Source organism: Notothenia coriiceps, unplaced genomic scaffold (genome assembly GCF_000735185.1).
Source record: "Notothenia coriiceps isolate Sejong01 unplaced genomic scaffold, NC01 NC01_scaffold00030221, whole genome shotgun sequence".
NCBI classification, from domain to species: domain Eukaryota; kingdom Metazoa; phylum Chordata; class Actinopteri; order Perciformes; family Nototheniidae; genus Notothenia; species Notothenia coriiceps.
In genome coordinates, this window is record NW_011362922.1 from 75,144 (window position 1) to 96,585 (window position 21,442).

Genomic DNA, 21,442 nt, shown 5'->3' on the forward strand with positions numbered 1-21,442 from the left:
GCTTTCTTGCTTTCATATTTCTTCTTTAGACTGTGAAATTCTCTACGGTCGACTGGTGTTTAAGATTGTCTTAGGACACAGACATATGTTAACAATGTGTGGACATTAGTATCAGGAACTTGCTATGCGGGTCACCACGTTGTTTACTTTTCCCTTTTAATTAGAAGATTACACACTTGAGGTATTCTCAACACTGAGAGTTTATGAACTGCAATACATTAATTAGTCTCTGCCAAGAAACCAATCACGTCTTCCGGAAAATAAAATGAGTTATTTGACTTGTCTAATGGATTTCCAGCTTTCATTGTGTGATTGGCAAATATGGACCATATTCTCAGCCAAATATTATGGTATTTAACTTAATTTAACAAACTGGTTTCATTTGTACATTTACACACATTTTTAACACATTGGATAACCGTTTAATAGATATTAAAGTCTAATGTCAGCACTCTATTTGAAGGAGATTATTTCACAGTGGTGCCCCAAAAGGACTGCCAACTTGTGCCTTATTCTTCTTCTCTTGCTCTTCTTGGTAGAAAATGAACATTAGCGCTGACACCATTTTTCCCTTTTTCTCCCCATCAGTCGATTCTTCTTCTCCTTCTCCTCTCTCTCGTCTATTTCTTCTCCACTACAACACTATATGTCAGGAGCTCAGAGACCATAAGACCCACACCAATCAAAGTTTCCACATAATCTTGTCCTTTAATTAAGAATAATTAAAAACGACATAAATCAGCCAACTGCTAGTAATCTTACATTTTAGCCAATAACTTCTAACCCAAGTGATTTTTTTCCTCATAAATCCTTTGGACTTGGTCAATCATTGCATCCTTTTTAATTTGATCTTTTTCAATTCCTGACTCTTCTGATGACTTGACAACAAGCTGTTTTACATGGATTTATTGGTCCTCACTTCGCAAATAAATGATAACGTCAATAATGCCCTCAAGATGATGTTTGCACCGCCGTGATGAAATGCTATAATTCTAAATCCTTTCATTCGTCTGCAGCGTAGCAACAATTGATCTATTTACTCATCAATCAATGGGTTAATCATCCGCCTCAAAATATTTTCTTTTGAATAACACACACACACACTCAAGCAGTCCATATTTATCATTTCAAAACCCTATTTTGAAAATAAAAAAATGGAGGTATGTTGTGAGTTCGTCTTAGCTATAGTTTTGTAAACTTTCATCCTTTTTTTGTTGTATATGTCACTAAAATGGCAACAACGGCTTCATTTAACTTTGTCTTATTTTCCTTCCTACAGTAGCTGCTTGTTTTGAAGCTGTAGGGTGGTTAAAAGTTAGCTTATATAACTACTTTAAATACAATTAGCATCTTAGGTCTACATTTGCACCCAAGACATTCATTCAACCGTCAGCTTAACAGATTTTGGCATTTCACTTAAAATATATGGGAGCCCAACAAACTATCTAATTTCACATTGTAAATTGTATTTTCACAGCAACCTATTCACTTTATTTAACTGGCTTTGGAAAAATGCGCTGCAACTGGAATCGTGATTTCACACGCTACACATGGAGACTAGAGTGAAGCAATCAAAAGGAGAGCAGAGCCAAACAGCAATAAGCATCAGGAGGGCTGCGCCTACATCCAGGCAGTGTTTGTACAGGAAGCGTTGTCATTACACCGCTGAGATTCCACAGAAGTGGGACTTGAAAGGGTATAGTTTACAATGAGGCGCTGCTCAAAATAGCAATAGTGATTAATAAAAAACTTGATTAGGGGGCCTATTAACCTGGAGAATGAGCACAAGAAAACAAACATGCGAGTGTACTGTACACACACACACACACACACACACACCATAAATCCGCTGTAAATGTACAATCACTCAAACACATACAAGCACACAGGCCCCATACCCGTACTCTGGGGAGGTGGGGGAAAATGAGATCAGATTCAGAGAGAGATCACTGATTGAGGGCAGTGAATCGATGGTTGGCTGGAGGCTCTGTGAAACCTGTGAGTGATGGTGCTGCATTTAATCGCCTTTTGTGTTTGTCTCAATTATGCTACATAATGGCTTCTAACACCTGGGCTAACACTGTGCTCAGGAAATGCTGTGTGCTCTAGAAAGAGGATTTAAAAGTAAAGACAGGGGTGTTAATAGTTAGGCGGTGGCATGCCGGCTACTTGCTGGTGGTAGTGACAGATTTTTCTCTATGTAAGTATGTAGTCATGCTCAGTTGGCCGTGTCAGGCAGATGCACATGCGTAATCTGAGGTCTGCTTATGGTTTATAGATTTTTCACGTTTTTCTATCTTCTTCTGTGTGCCTGTGTGATAGATGAGGGAGGACCTGCAGACCCCATCGCCCCCGCTATCATCATCGCCCCCAAGAACACCAGTGTAACCATGGGGAGAAACGAGGCTATCATGGAGTGTGTCGCTAATGCAAGGTAAGTGCTAACACAGAGTACTGAGGAAAATATACACACAGACAGACAGACAGACAGATGCACATTATCAAAACCCCTCTGCCATTTCTCACCTCCACATCCAATATGTTGTCATTCAAATGAATCTTGAAACCTTATGTTTGAACATGATAGAAGAGTATTTTGCACGTCTCTCATTTTTCAGGCTGTCCTCCATTCTTCCCTTTGATTCAAGGCTTTGCTCTGTTCTCCCTATCTCGCACAATCTCACTCCTAAATTCTGACTATTATCTCCAATTCAAAGACTTAATCAGGATGACAGATGTATCCCATTGCTCCCCCGGTGCTCCGTAACCTTGAAAAAGAATATAAATCTGTATTAAAAACCCAAACTACGCTTTTAATATCGCTTGCTCTTTTTCTCTCCTTTTCATCTTTATTCTCCTACAGACCCCTCGTCAAAATGAGTATTACTTGGAGGAAAGACGGGGTGTTGGTCAGTACAGGGATCCGAGATTTTGGCCGTCGATTGGTCATCAGCTTGCCTGCAGTCAGTGATAGCGGCTTCTATGAATGTGAGGCGTCACTCCGAAGTAGCAGCGTCGCCTCAGTCACTGCCGGGGCCTTCCTGCACGTCCTAGGTAAACAACCAACAAGCTTACATGTTAACCTTGCTCAGAGCAGCGGGAATTATCCAAATATTACATCACCATGATAACCCCCATGCTGAGAGAACACTTCCTTACCATTTGAAACTTCAATCATTCAGTTGATGTTGTCATCCAGAGTGTTGCATAATGCTTGTTCACCAGAGAAGGGTCGAGATAAAAAGCCAGACAAATGTTGAGTTGTTTTTAAGAGGCTTTAATGCAGCAATGTTTTATGCTTTTTTTTTCCTTCTTTGAAACAGAATATCCTCTGTTTGTGAAAGAGCCTCCAACTCACATCAGTGCAGAGATGGAGAAGGTGGTGGATATCCCCTGCCAGGCACGAGGTCAGTGCTGTTTGTTTATCTGTGTGCTAGTGCCTGTGTGAAGATGCAAGAAAGTATGAAACAAAAACAGAAGAAAGAGCTCAAAGGGGTCACAGTGAGAAAAGAAGAAAAATAATCCTTTCCTTCCTCTGCAGGCACGCCGCAGCCAGACATAGTGTGGTATAAAGATGCAGTGCCCATCAGCCCCGTAAAGATCCCCAGATACAGAGTCTTGGTGGGAGGCAGTCTCCAGATCAACGGTCTCCTGCCAGACGACACTGGGATGTTTCAGTGCTTTGCCCGCAATCGCGCAGGAGAGATCCAGACAAACACCTACCTCGCTGTTACTAGTAGGTCCCCTTGAAAACATTTCAAAGCTATCTGCACGTCTGCTTCCTAATTCTGCTCATCCTCCCCTTTCTGTTCCTTCTCTTTTTTTATTCTTAAATCCGCTCCTCTGTTCTCATCTCTAATCCTCTTTTCTCCTCTCTCTCTCTGTCTTGCCTCCTACACCCATCTATCTATATATCTCTTCACATTGACAGATTTGTCACCTTGGATGCTCGGGCAATTATTGGCTATTTTTGAATCATAGAACGTGCGGCAGAAGCAGAGAGATGAAGGGGCCTTGTCAGATTCTCAGTGCTGTCCCTGAGAATGAGACCTGACAGCCGCTTCTTTTGTCAAGTCTATTAAGCTCTCAGCTGGAGCCTGCTTTATTAGGGAGAAAGCTGTTTATGTATCTCATTATCAGCCCTGTCTCACCTGATTGTGTTCCTCCTTGTGTTTCTGTGCGTGGCTGACCCCTCCCCTCCCAGGTATTGCGCCCAACATCACCGCTGGCCCCTCTGACAGCGCCGTGATTGACAGCATGTCAGTCATTCTGCATTGTGAAACGTCAGGAGCCCCACGGCCAGCCATCACATGGCAGAAAGGTGCGTGGGCTAACAGCATGAGGTGTTGCGGTGGTGGGTTTATTATGCCTCGTTTGGCCTTGTCAAAGCAGATGAAAGCCATGGAAAGGATTGAAAATATGCAATTTCTCCAAACAAGCTTTATTGCCTCACACTTGCTGCACAGCTTTCCCTCCTGTTTGTTTTCCCTGACATTTCTCCAATACCCTAATCTCTCTTTCTCCCTGTTCCCCCATTTTTCCCCTGTCTTCTATCCCATACCATCAATCACTTCCTCCCTTCCCTGCAGGTGAACGTGTCTTGGCGAGTGGCTCTGTCCAGCTGCCTCGGTTCACCCTGCTGGAGTCAGGCAGCCTGCTAATCAGTCCCTCTCACCTGTCTGACGCCGGGACCTACACCTGCATGGCCAGTAACTCCAGGGGGATAGATGAGGCTTCATCTGACCTACTGGTCTGGGGTAAGAAGATACTCTCTTTCTCTGCACATCATTCTAGTTGCTTGCATCTTCTGCCAACCCTGTGTCCTCATTTCATATCATGTCCGGCACAGATGTGAAATACTGCAAAGTCTGACTACAAACTGAATCTCAAGAAGCAAATTAATTTTTTAATCCATTGCTTGTTTACTTAGATGCAGTAAGTACCTGGTTGCTGGAGGTAATTGTCAAGCTATTATGAGTGTTTAGTCAAATGACTCATGCTTTTACTCGTTTTCTGAGCTTAAATTAGTTTTATCAGTCCTTGCAAAGCCTTGCAAAATACTTCGCCCAATGGTTGTATAGTTTGATTCACTCTGTTACAGAAAGACATTGACTGAAAGATGAGTCCAAGTCCAGTAAGCTCTGTTCAATCTGCTGTTCAAACATAGTCTCTGAATAACAACCTCGGTGTGTGTTTGCAGCACGTACCCGCATCAATAAACCACCACAAGACCAGAGTGTCATCAAAGGGACCAAGGCTGTTATGACCTGCGGTGTGACCCATGACCCCAGTGTCACTGTGAGGTAACGATAACACACATTGAAATATTTGTGGGAATATTGTCAAATGTGTTGTCTTTTTTTTTTTTAAATCATGTACAAATGTCCTCACATTTAACCCTAACCATTTTTTAGCAGCTAATACTTAATGCAACCCAAGCTTCGAAAGCAAGCTTGGGTTTAACGTTGCACTTAATTAGTTTATAAAATCAGCAAGAGATCTTGTACTGTTTATCCAGCCTTATACGACCTCCTATGGGAAGATTTTGAGGAATTAGACCATCGCTTCTCCTAACTCTTCCGACATTCTTGATCATGATAGAGTGTGTGCACATGCATCTGTCTCAGAGGGAGTGAGATGATGTCTGTAGAGCCCAGTGATTAGAGTGCTTGTCACCTGTGGGCCCGAGGCATTGATCAGATCTCGGGGTAAACAGATGAATATGTAAACAGAGTAATAACTTCAGACAGCGCCCTTTAATTAAACGCAACGCAGAGGAGATTAGCTGGAAAGCCCGAACAGTCGCAATTAATCACAGGCGCTCCTGGGTTGTGCATGTGTAAAGTGTAAAGATGGGCCTGGGAGGCATATGTGCAGTTGGGATTATGACAAGAGAAAAAATGCATGGAGGAGAGTTTTTGTACTGTATGTGTGACAGAGAAAGATGGCTTTAAGATTGAAATCCCTTTCCCATCAGCCTCACAAGGCTTTTCATCGGTGTCAGCGCCTTCTGTGTTTTGCTGTATGAACTTCCGCAAAGCAAACAGATTTGCTGTCACCACACGCAGAGTGCGAGTGTGTGTCTGTACTACTCCTATATTTGTATACGAATGTACCTCCAGGTACGTGTGGGAGAAGAGCGGCTCGTTGATTGACGTGAACACGTCCCCACGCCTGAGGCAGGATCCCGACGGGACCCTGCACATCTCCCAAACGTGGTCGGGTGACATCGGAACATACACCTGCAGGGTGACCTCAGTGGGGGGCAATGACTCCCACAATGCCCACCTCAGAGTCAGGTCTGCATATTTGCCTTATGTCTGCCCTGTCTTATCTTGCTGTCTGTATTTTTTCCGGCTTATTTACGCCCTTCCGGGACATGATGGATGGATGTTTCCCCCACTGTTGTGGTTTATCGCTGCTCTCCTCTCTAATCCATCAAACCCTCTAATATTTACAATGCAATGCTCTCAGTTTGGCTGTTTAATGCTGTTATTTGCTGCCTCTCTTGTCTGATTCAATTTCTCTTTATCACTTCGTCCCTCTCTCTCTCTCTCTCTCTCTCTTTCTCACACACACACACACACGCGCACAAAAACACACACACACACAGGCAACTGCCCCATGCTCCAGAAAATCCAATAGCAGTTCTGAGTACGACAGAGAAAAGGGCCATAAACCTCACATGGGCCCAGGCCTTCGATGGCAACAGCCCCTTGATCCGCTACATCCTGGAGGTATCAGAGAACAGTGAGTGGCTCAGATTCTCTTCAATAAGGCAAAAATGTCTTGTTTGTCTTATTAAAGTCAGTATTGTGTCTTTGTTCTGCCTTGAAGCACTTATTTGCTTCCCCTCTTGATATATATTACGCTTTCATTGTGTCCCTAAGATTGGCAGTCGCATCCTCTTACCCTGAGCAATCAGAATAACTCAATTGCCGCACCTGTTCTCTTCCTTCTCAATGATCAGGGGAACCAAATCATGTTGATGCCTAATGCCCTTGTCTTCCTCTCTCTTGATAAAATCAAAGGAGTCGGAATGCTCTCACCCATAGAGAGTACATAGTTCAGCTATTTCTCATTGAAGCTCAGGCTTACTCATAAAGTGACAACTCATTAAGAGGAAAATAAATCCAAGGATGCAGATGGGGATCTGGTTTGCGGATCATTTAATTTCAATCTGATATTTAGTGGAAGTGTATACAAAATAAATGACTCCGTTTTTATCAGTAGCTGCAATATTATTACTGGAAATGAAACAATGGTGTGTAATAGCTAAGAATAATAATGATTTATATTTGCCGAATAGATTTTTCTCAAGAATGTTCCCAAGCAAGGTCATTTACCACTCGTTTGCTGTTGCTTACAGCTTTGTTTATTTGCGTGTTTTCTCCACCGCAGATGCCCCTTGGATGGTGCTGCTGGCTAATATTGAACCAGAGTCTACCGGGGTCACTGTTGGGGGTCTCATCCCGGCGCGCTCGTACCAGTTCCGCCTGTGTGCCGTCAACGACGTGGGCAGAGGCCAGTTCAGCAAGGAGACTGACCGGTGGGTTAGCTGCATCTACTGAATATTAAATATGTTGCTGTGTAATGTGAACACTGGCGAGAACAAAATTGCACTTCGACGACTTTCACAGTTCTGGAACAACTTGTTCTCGTCCTTCGTCATGGCGTTTCAATAGAAAACGGTTATTTCTTTTGAGTCCACTATTTTCTGTCTTCTCTCCTGTAAGAGTGAGTGAGAGATGAGCCAGCTTGGGGACGTGTCTTTTCAAGATAAAACTATGAATGGGCTGAAATTGCGCTTTGTGAAGACTTGATGGGAGCGCTGACCCAGCTTCATCGCTCTGCCTCCTATTAACTGTCGGTGCTGTACTGCATAGTAAAATGCAGAGAGGCTTGAAAGAGGCAGAGCTTCCCACAGACTCCAATCTCGAGTGTAACGTTCATCATCATACCGGCACACCCCACGCACATTCATACCTCATAATGGTTCACCTAAACAAACCGCTGTCTGACCTTGTACGCATGAACACAACCAATTTGCTGATTTTATATCTGCATTGCTCCCTCATAACCATCACTACCCTCTCCCTCATAGCAATCACTGCATTCTCCCTCATAACCATCACTACCCTTCACACTCCTCATTCACACAGCTGAGGTCCTGTGTGCATGTACCCAGACAAATGTGCACCGCAGGAGGTAGACTGAACGTCAGTGAGGGTGGAGGGTTTTTCTAAGGCATCTTTTGGGCACTCCTCTTTGATCCTAAACACTCTGCTTCCTCTCCTCCAGAGCAGCTCTCCGGTGTACTGGGGAGAAATCAAGATGTCATCTTAAATTGGCTTAGGAGAAAAGTCTGCCTGAGTCTCTCTTTCTTGTTCTTTTATATCTTTCTTTCACTCGCACTGTCTCTCTATTGTGCTGCTCCATTTTCACCAAGGCCTCTTTGATCCTTGTCATGCCGTAGCAAGATGTCCCTCTGCGGACAGTATTATAGAGAATGTGTTGGACAAAGACATAGACATACTCATCCCAACTTTCTTTAAGGTTTTCCTAAAAAAATACAGTAAGCGGGCTTTGCTATGATTTGATGCCTATGATGAAATGGGATAGAAATATGCAGAAACTCATGATAATTAATGCTTGGTTTCACTCTGTCTCTTCTTTCACCTCCCTTTTAATATTTCACTTTTTGCTGCTGCAGACTAACTCTTCCCGAAGAGCCTCCCAGCGCCCCCCCTCAGACAGTCATCGCAAGTGGTCGCACCAATCAGTCCATCATGATCCAATGGCAGCCCCCCCCGGAGAGCCATCAGAATGGGCCACTCCAGGGCTACATCATCAGGTAAGAAGACCATGACAGCCTGCATTATTTCTTCCCAGAGATAGGTGCCCATCAGTGCCAGTTCTATTCAGATGTGATAATAACTGTTATGTCAGCTCCTTTTCTTCCTCTCCATTTCGCTTTATTCATGCTCACCGCTGCAGTAGAGTAATTGGTGCCAATTAAATACCTTCCCTTCCATTCATTCGTTGTCACCTCTCATTTTGTAATGATTTTAAAACTTTTCCGCCTGGCTTCTCCTCAATTACTCTCCCTCCCGCTCTTTTCCCAAGAAACTGCTTTCTAATAGATTTATACTTCTGTTTTTCCTTCCCCGCTTTGTCTAACAATTACTCCTTGTGCTACCAGGTATTGTTTGTCGGGGCTTCCAGTGGATTGTCAAATGAAAAACATCACCAACTCAGACCAGACCAGTCTGCTCCTGGAGGAACTCATCATCTGGACCAACTATGAGATTGAGGTGGCGGCCTATAACGGAGCAGGCCGAGGCACCTACAGCCACAGAGTCACTGAATGGACACTGCAAGGGGGTGAGGGTACCACATAATACCTCACTGCATAAAAGGAGGCCTGGCAGAAAGCATTAGGTTACACATTTAAAAATAAAAATCCTGCAGCTTATTTGCTATAAGTACCAGAGGCTTTATTTAGTCCTACAAATGTCATTTGGCAGCCTCATCATATTAGTCCCTTGGCTAATGTTAAGCCTGCGGCATACAACTTCCGACTGATGGTTAATCCAATCATGTGAATTTAACGATCAAATTAAGACCAGTATGGCCATATTTTCTCCACAGCACACTTTAAAAACAACCTTTGGTTACCTTGAAAAGGTGATTCTCACACATTGTCAAGGAGATTACAGCAGTTTTAACTAATCCTCAATCAGTCTCAATCAGCAGTACAGACTTAAGCAGCAAGGCTTTTAAAGAAATGTTTTTTTACCTCAGCGCTGCTTATTGGTTTGTCTGTATTCATGTTCATTTCTGCTTCAAAAGAGCCTTTTTTTATTTAAGCCAAGCTTTTACTTTAGTCTTTATTTTCAGATCCCTTTCATCTTGTAGATATTTTTTATTGCATCACCTTTTTTGTAGTGGTGTGAAAAGAACTCATTCATATTGACCACCTGGAGACGTCAGCCGGCCTCTCCAAGAGCACACATTTAATTCATTCTGCACAGACATTACCAGGTGATGATGTGCGTCAGGATTGTGACATACCTTTCGATGTGCCAAAGTAAGCTGCCTCGGTTGAGTTCTTTTCTCATTCTTCATGCTGAGTAGTATAATTAGAACACACATTGTGAACTTTCCCCGGTGTCATACTGCTAGAGATTTCCGTCGCGCCCAGTGATTTTAGCACCTTATGTTCCTCGCCTCCCCCTGCCCATTCAAGATCTTTAGAGGATGAAAGTCACATTTGTCACTGTAACGTGTATCAAGCCAAATCTAAGATTATCTTTGGCACGTAAAACTGAGGCTTTTTGAGAAATATAGCCAAAGTAGGCTATAGTTAATGCATCAGCGTGTTAGAAGGTTAATCCATTCATTACAAGAAGATTGAATAATGCTCTCTTTACTGTCTTTCCTGAAAAAGTCAATTCATAGATTACACTTCAAGTTCAAATTTCTGCTGCTAGACTTAAACAAACACAAGGAAGAGGATATCACTTTTGGTTTAGTTGAGCTGAGCTGGCTCTCAGTTTGATTTTAAATTCCTTTAACTTGTATATAAAGCTTTGAAAGGCTTAACGCAATCACATATCTCTGAATTCCTGTCATGTTAAATCCACTCCATAGAGAGAGATCCTCTACCCCAGACTCACTAGATATTCTCAAGAGCACTCATAAGAAAATTGGGAAATCTGTTCCACTCCCTGCTCAGATGCATTTATTACAGAGAGTGAATCGGCAGATATTTTTATTTCATTAGTTTAACAGCTGTTTGTGATGCTGTGTCTTTTCCAGGTTAATTTATGTCAATAGCTTTTTGTCATGAGCAAGTCTAACATACCTTACAGAGGCAAAACAATGAGCAACAGAAAGACAGAAAAGCAGAAACATCAATTATTTCTCGTACTTACTTGAACGCAGCAGGCCTCAACCCACAACCCTCATTAAAACACACACAAACATATTCTGTCTAGGTTGTTAGTATAATTGTGTTGCAAAATCGTTGCTTTTGAGTTGCTTTCTCTGGTCTTTTCTTACTGTTTAATTTGTTCATCCCTATACATGCTGCCGTTGTAGAGTATTAATTGTTTACTCTAGTTAATTTATGTTATGTGCTGGGAAGATTTGTTTGTTTGTTTGTGGGTGTTCAAATATGGCTTCAATGAATGCTAGTTTCGTTTTCGCTGGATGATTAGAGCAAGGCTGTAACCATGGAGTCAACATTGGAGGGGACCAAACATTTAATTTTAATTTTTTTATATCAGTTATGCTATATATTGGTGGGGGGGGGACATTTTGAGCGTATCTGAATATTGGGGGGGATGTGTGTCCCCCTAATGTATATGGTAAATTCGGCCTTGGATTAGAGCATACTTCAATTGCTTTAGAAATTATGGATTTTACCTGGCACACATTATTGTTAAAACTTTGGAAACTTCTGCATACTCTGACTGAGTGATGACTGATCAATCTGAGTAAAATTAGAATAAATGAGCTGCTCCCAATTAGAGTCTGGTGAATCAGCATTCAAAATGTACTGTATTAGCCAGAAAAAACGATCCTTTTGAAATATATAAATAATAATTTCATCATCCAAGTCAACGTCAGTGAAGAACGACAGTGAACAAGGCACTTATGTTGTTTTGCTCGGCTCTCATTAATTGGCTGTTTCCATCACTCGCTCCATTAAAGGCTCGAGAGCGGATCACGATGTGCATTTAAATACACATGAAGGGAATCAAATTATTGCATGGAGATATGAGGAGCAATACTGGCCAATCAGCTTCATTAATAATTGACTCGCTGAGGTTTACATCAGAATCACTTGCTCACTTCAAACAGACTGCTGCAGGGTTCACCTGGAAGCGGCCTGAAGCAAGTGCTCTCACACCCTGTTTGATTGGCATGTTCTACCTTCCCCCAAAGGGCCAAAATAAAAAAAATCTTTAGTCTGATTCTCACATTTTAAACCAGGCTAGTCTGAAAGTTCCTCTTGGAAAAAGTGGTCTCCTTCCCTATTGTTTTCCTTCACTATCTCATCACTATTCTCTCTTCTTCCCCATCTATTCCTCCCCTCTATGTCTCTCTGTTTTCTTTCTTACTCTGGATCAGTGCCCACCGTACCACCAGGAAATGTACAAGTCGAGGCTGTCAACTCCACCACGGTGCGTTTTACCTGGAGTGCCCCAAGCCCACAGTTTATCAATGGAATCAACCAGGGATACAAGGTGAGCAGCCCCTTTCTGTCAACTGGTGCACTCTAGTGGTCAGAGGTAGAGGAGCATTGTGGGCAAAATCTCATAACGTCGTTTGAAAGCTCTATATTTTCATGAATCATAGGCTTCAAATATGTCAACATTATTTATTCGACTTTTTACTTTATAAGTTGGTTCATACATTTTGATGCCACCAGTCGTGTGCCACATTAACACCCTGTCCCGTATCATTTCCAGCTTTTGGCGTGGGAACTCACTCGTTCAAAGGAGGTCAGTGTGATGACGGCCCGTCCCAACTTCCAGGACAGTGTTCATGTTGGTCACATCTCTGGTCTGAAAAAGTACACAGAATACTACACCTCGGTATTGTGCTTCACTACCCCTGGAGACGGCCCGCGCAGCCCACCTCAGCGCACACGCACCCATGAGGACAGTAAGTTTTCCCATTCAGGACATTATATAGTATTTGCAGATAATTGCAAGTCAGGCTGTTGTTCGGTTCATTTACCGCCTGTTTTTATTTCTTTTTTTTGTACAGCCCCTGGCGCTGTGGGACACCTTAGTTTCACTGATATCTTGGACACCTCACTAAAAGTCAGCTGGAAGGAGCCTCAGGAGAAAAATGGAGTTCTCACAGGTATCCATTAAAGATAACTATGTAACGTAAACGTGTCTCTTCTTCTTCTTCTTCCTCTTTATGTCACAGAGCTGTGAACACTGTGTAACAGTCTTTGGGATTGGCCTCTTTTTCCAGGCTACCGTATCTCCTGGGAGGAGTTCAACAGGACCAATACTCGAGTGACCCATTATTTACCCAACCTAACTCAGGAGTACAAGGTGACAGGGCTCACTGCCCTCACCACTTACACCATCCAGGTAGCAGCCATGACCGCCAAGGGCCAGGGCCAGCTCTCTGCCTCCACCATTTCCTCCGGTGTACCACCAGGTGACAAATGACTAAACTAACTATTTGACTTTCAGCTGACATTGCATCTATACTTCAAGTATCCAATTAAAGGGCTTCAACCACTTAACTGTGACGAGACTGATTTTTACTCAACGATGGCTAAAAACTGTGAAACGTAGTTTAATCTGTGTTTCCTCTTTATTCTTCCACAGAGTTGCCCGGTCCTCCAACTAATCTAGCCATCTCAAACATCGGCCCTCGCTCCGTCACCATACAGTTCAAACCTGGTTATGATGGCAAGACTTCCATCTCCCGTTGGCATGTTGAAGCCCAGGTGAGATTCGTACTGCATCTATTTTAACACATTGACAGCGGTCTGTTATTTCAGTTTGATGTCTTCATGTTGCCACGCATGTTATACGATGCCATTGCATTATTTTAATGAGTTCTGCTGCTGATATCACCCTCTTCTCTCTGTGCATTACAGATTGGCATAATAGGAGAGAATGAAGAATGGCTGATGGTTCATCAGCTGACTAATGAACCCGATGCTAGATCACTGGAAGTTCTGGACTTGAACCCCTATACGTTCTACAGGTGAGCACACACACAAGTTTCCTTTTGGACATTTTTAAAGTTCCGTCTAGTCCAGTTTTAAAAAATAAATCTAATCCTTTTTTCAATATCACCAGCAAATCTTGATAAAACACCAATCTTTAGATGATTTATTCACCGTCAGCTGGTTTCTCTTACCCCAGGTTCCGAATGCGTCAGGTAAACATTGTGGGCATCAGTCCTCCCAGTCAGCCCTCCAGGAAGATTGAGACCCTGCAGGCCGCCCCCGACATCGCCCCCGCTAATGTCACCCTGCGGACAGCCAGTGAGACCAGCCTGTGGCTTCGCTGGGTGGTAAGTTGTAACAAGTCATTGTTCAGTGGGCCTGATGCACTTTGTATGAAGTTACTGGAGTTTTATTAGATTATTATTAGATTTATATATGAATTTCTTGACTGTTTCTGTTCAGACTACGCTCAATTATGTATGCCTTTACATGCACAAAAGCTATTTGAAAAATGTCTATCATTTTTTGTTCTCTCGTTGCTGTGAAATCATGTTGGGCTGAATGGACAAAATGCCCTTGGGATATTAATTGGATACAACATTGATAAGATAAGCTTTGTCAAATCAGATTTTGGAAATTTCATTTTTCCCATTTAAATTCCAAAACATGTTTTTCTTATATATTAAAAAGTTTGACATTAGGTTAAAACTTTCCCTTTGACAGTTGGCTTTACCTCATCTGACTGACAAGCATCTCTCGTCTGAGAATCTCAATTGAATTTTGGCACGTTTTCACTATTGTGTACGGTTTTCTTTGTGCAAGAAACGCTTTCCTTCCTCTATCAATCTATTCTTGTACTCTCTGGGTTGTGATCTGATGAATACACTTACTGTAAAGGCACTAATAGTGTTTTTGGAAAGCTGCACGCACTGTGTCCTTGACTATTGCTGCTTCCTGCGTCAGCATTTGGCCAATGTATTCTTCGCTACATCTGTCCATTATCATCACTGTGCCAGAGCCTGAGCAGCGCCAGGCAGTGAGAGACAGAGGCAAAATGCTCCAGCAGCTCATGAAGAATTAGAAAGAGAGCATGTCACCTGGATTTAACAGCAGATGGGTGTCAGCTGTGTGATATGACACTTCAAAAGAATGACAGAACTCAATGATTGCGAGCATATTATAGAGTGTGTGTGTGTTAACATCTTAGTTAAAGTGTGTATGCCACATGTTATTGGAAGTTTTAAAAAAAGACCATGTTATTTCCAAGAACACCATCACTTTTATATAAATAGCCCCAGTGCATATTTAGGTTGGTTTCTGCTAAATCATGTGCATGTGTCAACACATACTGCATAAAAATCAAGAAGGTCTAGTTTTAGACTCCTTCTGGCTGAGTGACTTTTAAAAGGATTATGAACACCCTGAAATCACATATAAATTCAATATTAATGATATACTCAAACCTGTCAAGACCTTTATTGCCAGCTGTATATTAGAATTACATTATTATTGATTCAACAGGATGTGCTTTTTTTGAAGACAATGGATTATTACTATATTTTTTAAACCACTAAGTGCAGTAAGTGCCAAGAAGGTTTAGCTTCTCTTTCTATATTACTTCTCATCATTCCTGACAACGGCTATTAGCTGTTGTAAAATAAGTGTGAAGTACGGCCTCTCACGACTTACTGCTTCATTATGCAGTCAGTTATGATTTCATTTACAACGGTCTTGCTTGAATTGTGGGAATAAAGACACAAAAAAAATCCTCCTAGCCTCTTCCGGAGTGGGAGTACAATGGGAATCCAGATCTCGTTGGCTACCGGGTCCAGTACTCTAAAGCCGGGTCTAAAGGGGGAGTTCTCTCCCATGTCATCATGGACCGGCTGGAGAGGGAGTTCACTATCGAGGACCTGGAGGAGTGGATGGAGTACGAGGTCAGAGTTCAGTCCATCAATGGTATCGGCTCTGGGCCCTGGAGCCAGCCAGTCCACGGCAGGACGCGGGAGTCTGGTGAGGAAGGAAATATATGCTTACACATGACACACACATACGAGCACATGTGCTTGATCTGTGCTAAGCTTTGTCCTTTACCTTTGACTGTAGTACCCTCCAGTGGCCCCACCAACGTTTCAGCTTTCGCCATCACCTCCAGCAGCATCCTGGTGCGGTGGGGGGAAGTCCCAGAGACAGACCGTAATGGACTCATTCTGGGGTACAAGGTCAGCGATCAACAGCATTCATCTGAATTATATTTCAGACCAATATGTAATCAGAGCAACAATATTTAGCAAAGTTAAGTTGGAACTAGAGTAAAAAAATATCTTCCTGTTCCTCATCACCTGAATAAATCCTCTAACTGTCTGAAACTCCCTGTGTATTTCAGGTGGTATATAAGGAGAAGGACTCAGACACAGCTCCCAATTTCTGGGAGGTGGAGGGCAACACCACTCACAGTGTCCAGCTGAGCACCCTGGGAAAATACGTCCTGTTTGAGATCCAGGTGCTAGCCTTCACACGGATAGGAGACGGAAGGAGCAGCTCGCCATACATCTTAGAACGGACCCTGGATGATGGTAAACACAACCACCCTATTTGATCTTGTTGGTAACAAAAACAAAAAGACTAATGTATCACTCTGCTTATAATTTCATGATTTGCTAATCACATAATGAATATTGTATTTAAATGTAGCCTAAATCACAAATGTAATAGGACTTGATGATTTTCCTTTAACTTACTTATTTAATCAGTAGAATCGTCACATCTAATACTCTTGCCTGATTTGTCATTTGGGTAATGTTGCGTGTGATAGTCCCTGGCCCTCCAGTTGGCATTCTCTTCCCAGAAGTCAGAACCTCCTCAGTCAGGCTCATCTGGCAGCCTCCTGCACAGCCCAACGGCATTATCCTGGGTGAGTCTGCAGCACACAGACTTTCACATATGAGCTTAGAGGGAAGCTATTTTGCTTGTCTGCTATTCCATTTCTGTGCTGCCAATTTGTTTTATTTGCTCAATTATCCTTCCTGCATGACTTTATATTGATATGATTTCGTCCTTCAGCCTATCAGATCACATACAGAAGAAACTCTTCGAGTAGCAGTGCTGCCACAGTAGACGTGCTGAGCCCCAGTGCGCGGCAGTACACAGCGTCCGGACTGAAACCAGAAGCAGTTTATGTATACCGTCTCACCGCTCAAACACGAAAGGGTTGGGGTGAGGCCGCTGAAGCTCTGGTGGTCACAACAGAGAAGAGAGGTATGTGAAAAATACTAAAGCTATTTGAATGAATCGCCTCTAAATATGAAGGATTGTTTGACTTGGGGTAGTATAAATAACTTATCTAGAGTCTGTGCATTACTACAGTAGATGGCAGTCAGCCAGTTTTAGAAATTGACTATGAATAAGTAACTCACTATCCCTTTAAGTTTTAAAGTGATCATGAATGTGCGTGTGTGTGTGCCCTTCAGCACGACCCCAACCCACAAGCCGTCCCGTAGTGCCTCAAGAGGAAGTGCAGGCTCGCAGAGTACTGTTGTCATGGGAACCTGGCAGCGACGGACTTTCCCCGGTTCGCTACTACACAGTTCAGTACAGAGAGCTGCCCGACAGCAACTGGACTGTCCACTCTGCATCAGTCAGCCACGAGACAAACTCATACATAGTGGACAGGTTAGTCCACTTATATTCCCCCTCAGCATCAGCCATTTTTATTTCTCAGTCAGAAAAAAGAATGAGTAAGGCAGAACACGCTGTACATGATGCACACATACCACTCTTTTTCTTTCTCTTAAGGTTAAAGCCTTTCACTTCATACCAGTTCCGTGTGAAAGCCACCAATGACATTGGAGACAGTGAATACAGCCAGGAGAGTGAGGCCATCACTACACTACAGGATGGTAAGATCTGAAGACTGGCCCGATCATGCAGCACATTCATTAGTTTTCGACTTTCTGTTCGGTTGTGCAAAAACACTTTTATATTTGTATGAACATGACTTTACATCAGTGTTTTGACTTTGGATTTTCACAGAAAATGCTTTACGTCAACACTGCGTGTGTTTACTCTCAAGCTGTTCTCCAGCAGACTGTTTGAATTATATATCACTCTGCTCAGCTGTGTTGATTTGCCAACACAAATTCTCTTTTTTTCCCACCCTTATTTTTTTTGTAGCCCCAGATAAACCCCCAACGATCCTGTCTGTTACACCTCACACCACCACGTCCGTACTTGTTCGTTGGCAGGTATGCAGTTGAATTACTTGGCACTGTGTTTTGAGAATGGATCAATGTTTGAACGTTTTGGTTACTAAGCAGACCTCTTCTCTTTGCAGCCTCCTACTGAGGATCATATAAACGGAGTCCTGTTGGGCTTCAGAGTCAGGTTCCGGGAGTTACACTATGACCGGATACGCAGCTTCACTGTCCGCACTGTTAACAGTCCTTCTGCCAAATGGGCTGATCTCGCTGGTGAGTTCACTTCTTCCCTGCTTATCCATCGATTACTGCTGCTTATATACTAAAAGTTGTGCTACCTGGAGTCTCAAATGCACTTAATATTACATCCAAGTATTGATTTGATGTTATCATTCAGGCCTGTGGTGTGTTTAGACGTAGGCCCTATAAGTCATATAATATTGCTACCCAATCCTGTGATCCAACCTCGTTTTTCTCAAAAACTCCCATCCTCTATCCAAACTCTAGCTCCTTACAGCATCAGGAACTTAAGTGAATCCTCGCTCACCCAATATGAACTGGATAGTAAGTCTTGTTTCTCCCTTTGTGTATTTCTTCCATCTGCTTGTGTGTCATCTCGTACATAAAAATGTGTCATTTGTATAATAATTTACAGCAACTGCCTTTTTTTCCCGTACTCCCACTCAGCTGTATCCGCTAAGGGGCGGCTGCTGATCCTCTCCAAGATGCCCTATCATTATATCAGTGTGTTTTCTTTCTTTTAATTTGATGACATGTTTTCCATTTGTCCCCACAACAACCCCATCTTTATAACACGTTGCCGTACAAACCCCCCCTTTTTGGGGGAATTTGAGATGTTGTCTTGCCACGGGCTTCACTAAGACTGTCTCTCTCTAGAGTAACTTCTTTTTTTATTATTTTATGTTAACTCTTACATTAAAAAGCTGCAATGGGTTCGTTTTTCTTTCAGATCTGAGTAAACACAAGCGCTACGAGATCCGTCTCAGTGTGTATAACGCTGTGGGGGAGGGTCCCAGCAGTTCACCGCAAGAAGTGTTTGTTGGAGAGGCCGGTATGTTTCATCTCTCGCCGTGTGTGCTAATTAACTTTTAATCTGTATTTCTTGAACCAAGTCATAGAACATATCAAATGAATATGTTTTACACTTTGCTCCATTCTAGTCCCAACATCCCCTCCCCAAAATGTGGTGATCCAGTCCTCAACAGCCACACAGCTGGATGTCACATGGGACCCTCCTCCTCTGGATGCTCAGAATGGGGACATACAGGGTTACAAGGTATCGATAACTTGTCTTTTTCTCCTGTTTTACTGCAAAATCAGCCAAAGTTACATCATGCCTGTTTCATTTTTTATATTTTCCCCGAAAAATTCTGAATTCTTCTTTTTGTTTGTAGATCTATTTCTGGGAGTTTCAGCTTCAGAATGAGACGGAGCGCCTGCGTACGCTGTTCCTGCCGGAGCTCGGGGTGAAGCTTAAAAACCTGACAGGTTACACCACCTACATGATCAGTGTGGCAGCTTTCAATGCTGCAGGGGATGGGCCCCGCTCCCTGCCCACCAGAGGGCGCACTCAGCAAGCAGGTGAGCCGCAATAAATCCAGATGCGGTTGAGGAGATTACATTGATTGTTCAAAAAGCAAATGCAATTTTTCATGCAGCTAAGCCCTGATGCCAACACCAAGTGTCAGATCACAGCTCTTTATATCGTTCAAAGCCTCTGCCTTTCCACTGTCTGTCTAACTCTGTCGTCTGCACAATGATACTCCTTCTCAGCATTTAACCATATTGTATATGCTGCTACAAGGTTGGTTTTCTTCTTTAGTCACAAAGTGTGCCGACAAAAGGAAAGATAATGAGTACTTTATTTTTGAGTCACTGTGTTACACATAACTGGAATAAGGTTACAGAAAGCAAGACCCACTCACCAAAAACTAAGAGTTTAGTTTGTTCCTGTGAGATATAGCATAAGAGATCAGCTTCTTCTTGGCCCCTTTATCCAGGACAAGCCACGAGGGTGGAAGCCTAATGACAGCGGAGGAGCAATGAATATAGAGTGCGGGGGACACATGTAGATTAGTTTTTTGGCAGCAACTGCACAAATTTGTCTGTGTTTACCAGCCAGTGAGAGTCCCTCCTCTGCGGCTTCAGCACAAAAATGGTTTACAGTATACATTTCTCTTGTCTTTTCCGCCCCCTTGAAGGCTGTGACATTGGCGAGGGCTACAAAGTGCTGAGAACTTTAAAAACACACGCAGGAATTTTGGCTCCCTGCGCCACAGGGCACTGGGAAGTGAGCCAACACAAGCTTTTGTGAATTATATGCAGAATTGTGCCGAAATCCTGACTCTTAGCTTGATCTGGGTTGGTTCAGCAGGCAACATTCTCACAGCTCCCTTTCAAGGTCGCAGAATGATTGTGCACTATTGTTGACTTTTAGTTACTCATTTGCTAAAATAGCAATACGCTTTCTTTCTTTTCTTGGATTTATCTGAACTGTTTGCCACAGTACCTGTTTTTACAGACACAAAACATAATGTTATTCTTGATCTGACAAAGAACAATGAACAATGAAATCCCTCCCATTTTTAATCTCATAGTATTTCAGTGTATTGTCAGCTAGCACGACAGGATTTGTTTCCTGTATCAGATTGCCTGCTGCAGACTTGAATTTCCCTGTTGTACTTGCCAAAATTTACTTTTGTCGCGAGTGAAATTTACCCAAATGGCTTGACAGTTTGAAGCAAACAGGAAAGTAACTCCTATTGAAAATGAACAAAATGTGTCTTGACATGTGTGAAAACTCAGATACCCTTCTTACTGTTGCAGCAAAAAAAAAGCAATAACTAGAAAATGGCTCAAAGTGGATATCCCTTCTCTTGACAACTGGTACGACAAAATCCATGAAATCTATGTTATGGAAATAATCACCTTCTCAATGAGGCTTCAGGAAAACACATTTGAAGAAATATGGAAAAAGTGGAGAATTTATCCCAAAGACGACCATCCCTTGTTGGACTGNTTTAGTTTTAATCTGTGTTTGGTGGCGTGATCATTATTATTTAGAGTCATTGCGTGCCTTTTGATTTTAACACGATCCGTGTATCCATAATTTCCTGGTCTTCTCTAAAGAAGAGGGACCAATGAAAACGTTGTCATGTTGCCGTTGTTCAGCATCGAAACATTCATTAGCTAACAATGACATTATTGTTCCATTAATATAAAGGGAGGTCAGTTACTCTTAAAACAATTGGTAGTTATGGGTACTTTTTTAAGTACATTTCAAAGCCCATACTTCTTTACTTTTACTTGAGTAAAGAACTTTAGTCAGTACTTTTACCAGAGTATTTTTAAACATGAGTATCTGTACTTCTACTTGAGTAAAGGATGTGTGTACTTTTGCCATCTCTGCTGTTCAATAAACAGATGTTGAGCTAAAAAATAATATGATGAACAAAACTTTTTGGTAACACTTTATATTAAGGTAGACAAATTAACCATCAACTAGTTGTTAATC

The 21,442-nt window shown here is 42.5% G+C and overlaps 1 protein-coding gene across 1 annotated transcript; it reads left to right on the top strand.

Annotated features, from left to right (window-relative positions):
- The first annotated feature begins 1,970 nt into the window (after window positions 1-1,970).
- LOC104959454 (protein sidekick-2-like) lies at window positions 1,971-20,903 on the top strand. Its single transcript, XM_010787351.1, has 34 exons — window positions 1,971-1,998; window positions 2,323-2,434; window positions 2,864-3,054; window positions 3,324-3,407; window positions 3,542-3,736; window positions 4,205-4,321; window positions 4,590-4,757; window positions 5,201-5,303; window positions 6,123-6,299; window positions 6,614-6,750; window positions 7,402-7,549; window positions 8,714-8,854; window positions 9,203-9,384; window positions 12,139-12,254; window positions 12,480-12,675; window positions 12,781-12,879; window positions 12,997-13,188; window positions 13,362-13,483; window positions 13,637-13,746; window positions 13,908-14,058; window positions 15,487-15,724; window positions 15,818-15,933; window positions 16,098-16,287; window positions 16,527-16,625; window positions 16,775-16,969; window positions 17,182-17,383; window positions 17,507-17,610; window positions 17,885-17,955; window positions 18,045-18,180; window positions 18,415-18,471; window positions 18,878-18,979; window positions 19,089-19,204; window positions 19,323-19,509; window positions 20,755-20,903. The coding sequence occupies exons 1-34, from the start codon at window positions 1,971-1,973 to the stop codon at window positions 20,769-20,771; spliced, it is 4,599 nt and encodes a 1,532-aa protein (XP_010785653.1). The 3' UTR covers window positions 20,772-20,903.
- The last annotated feature ends 539 nt before the right edge of the window (window positions 20,904-21,442 follow it).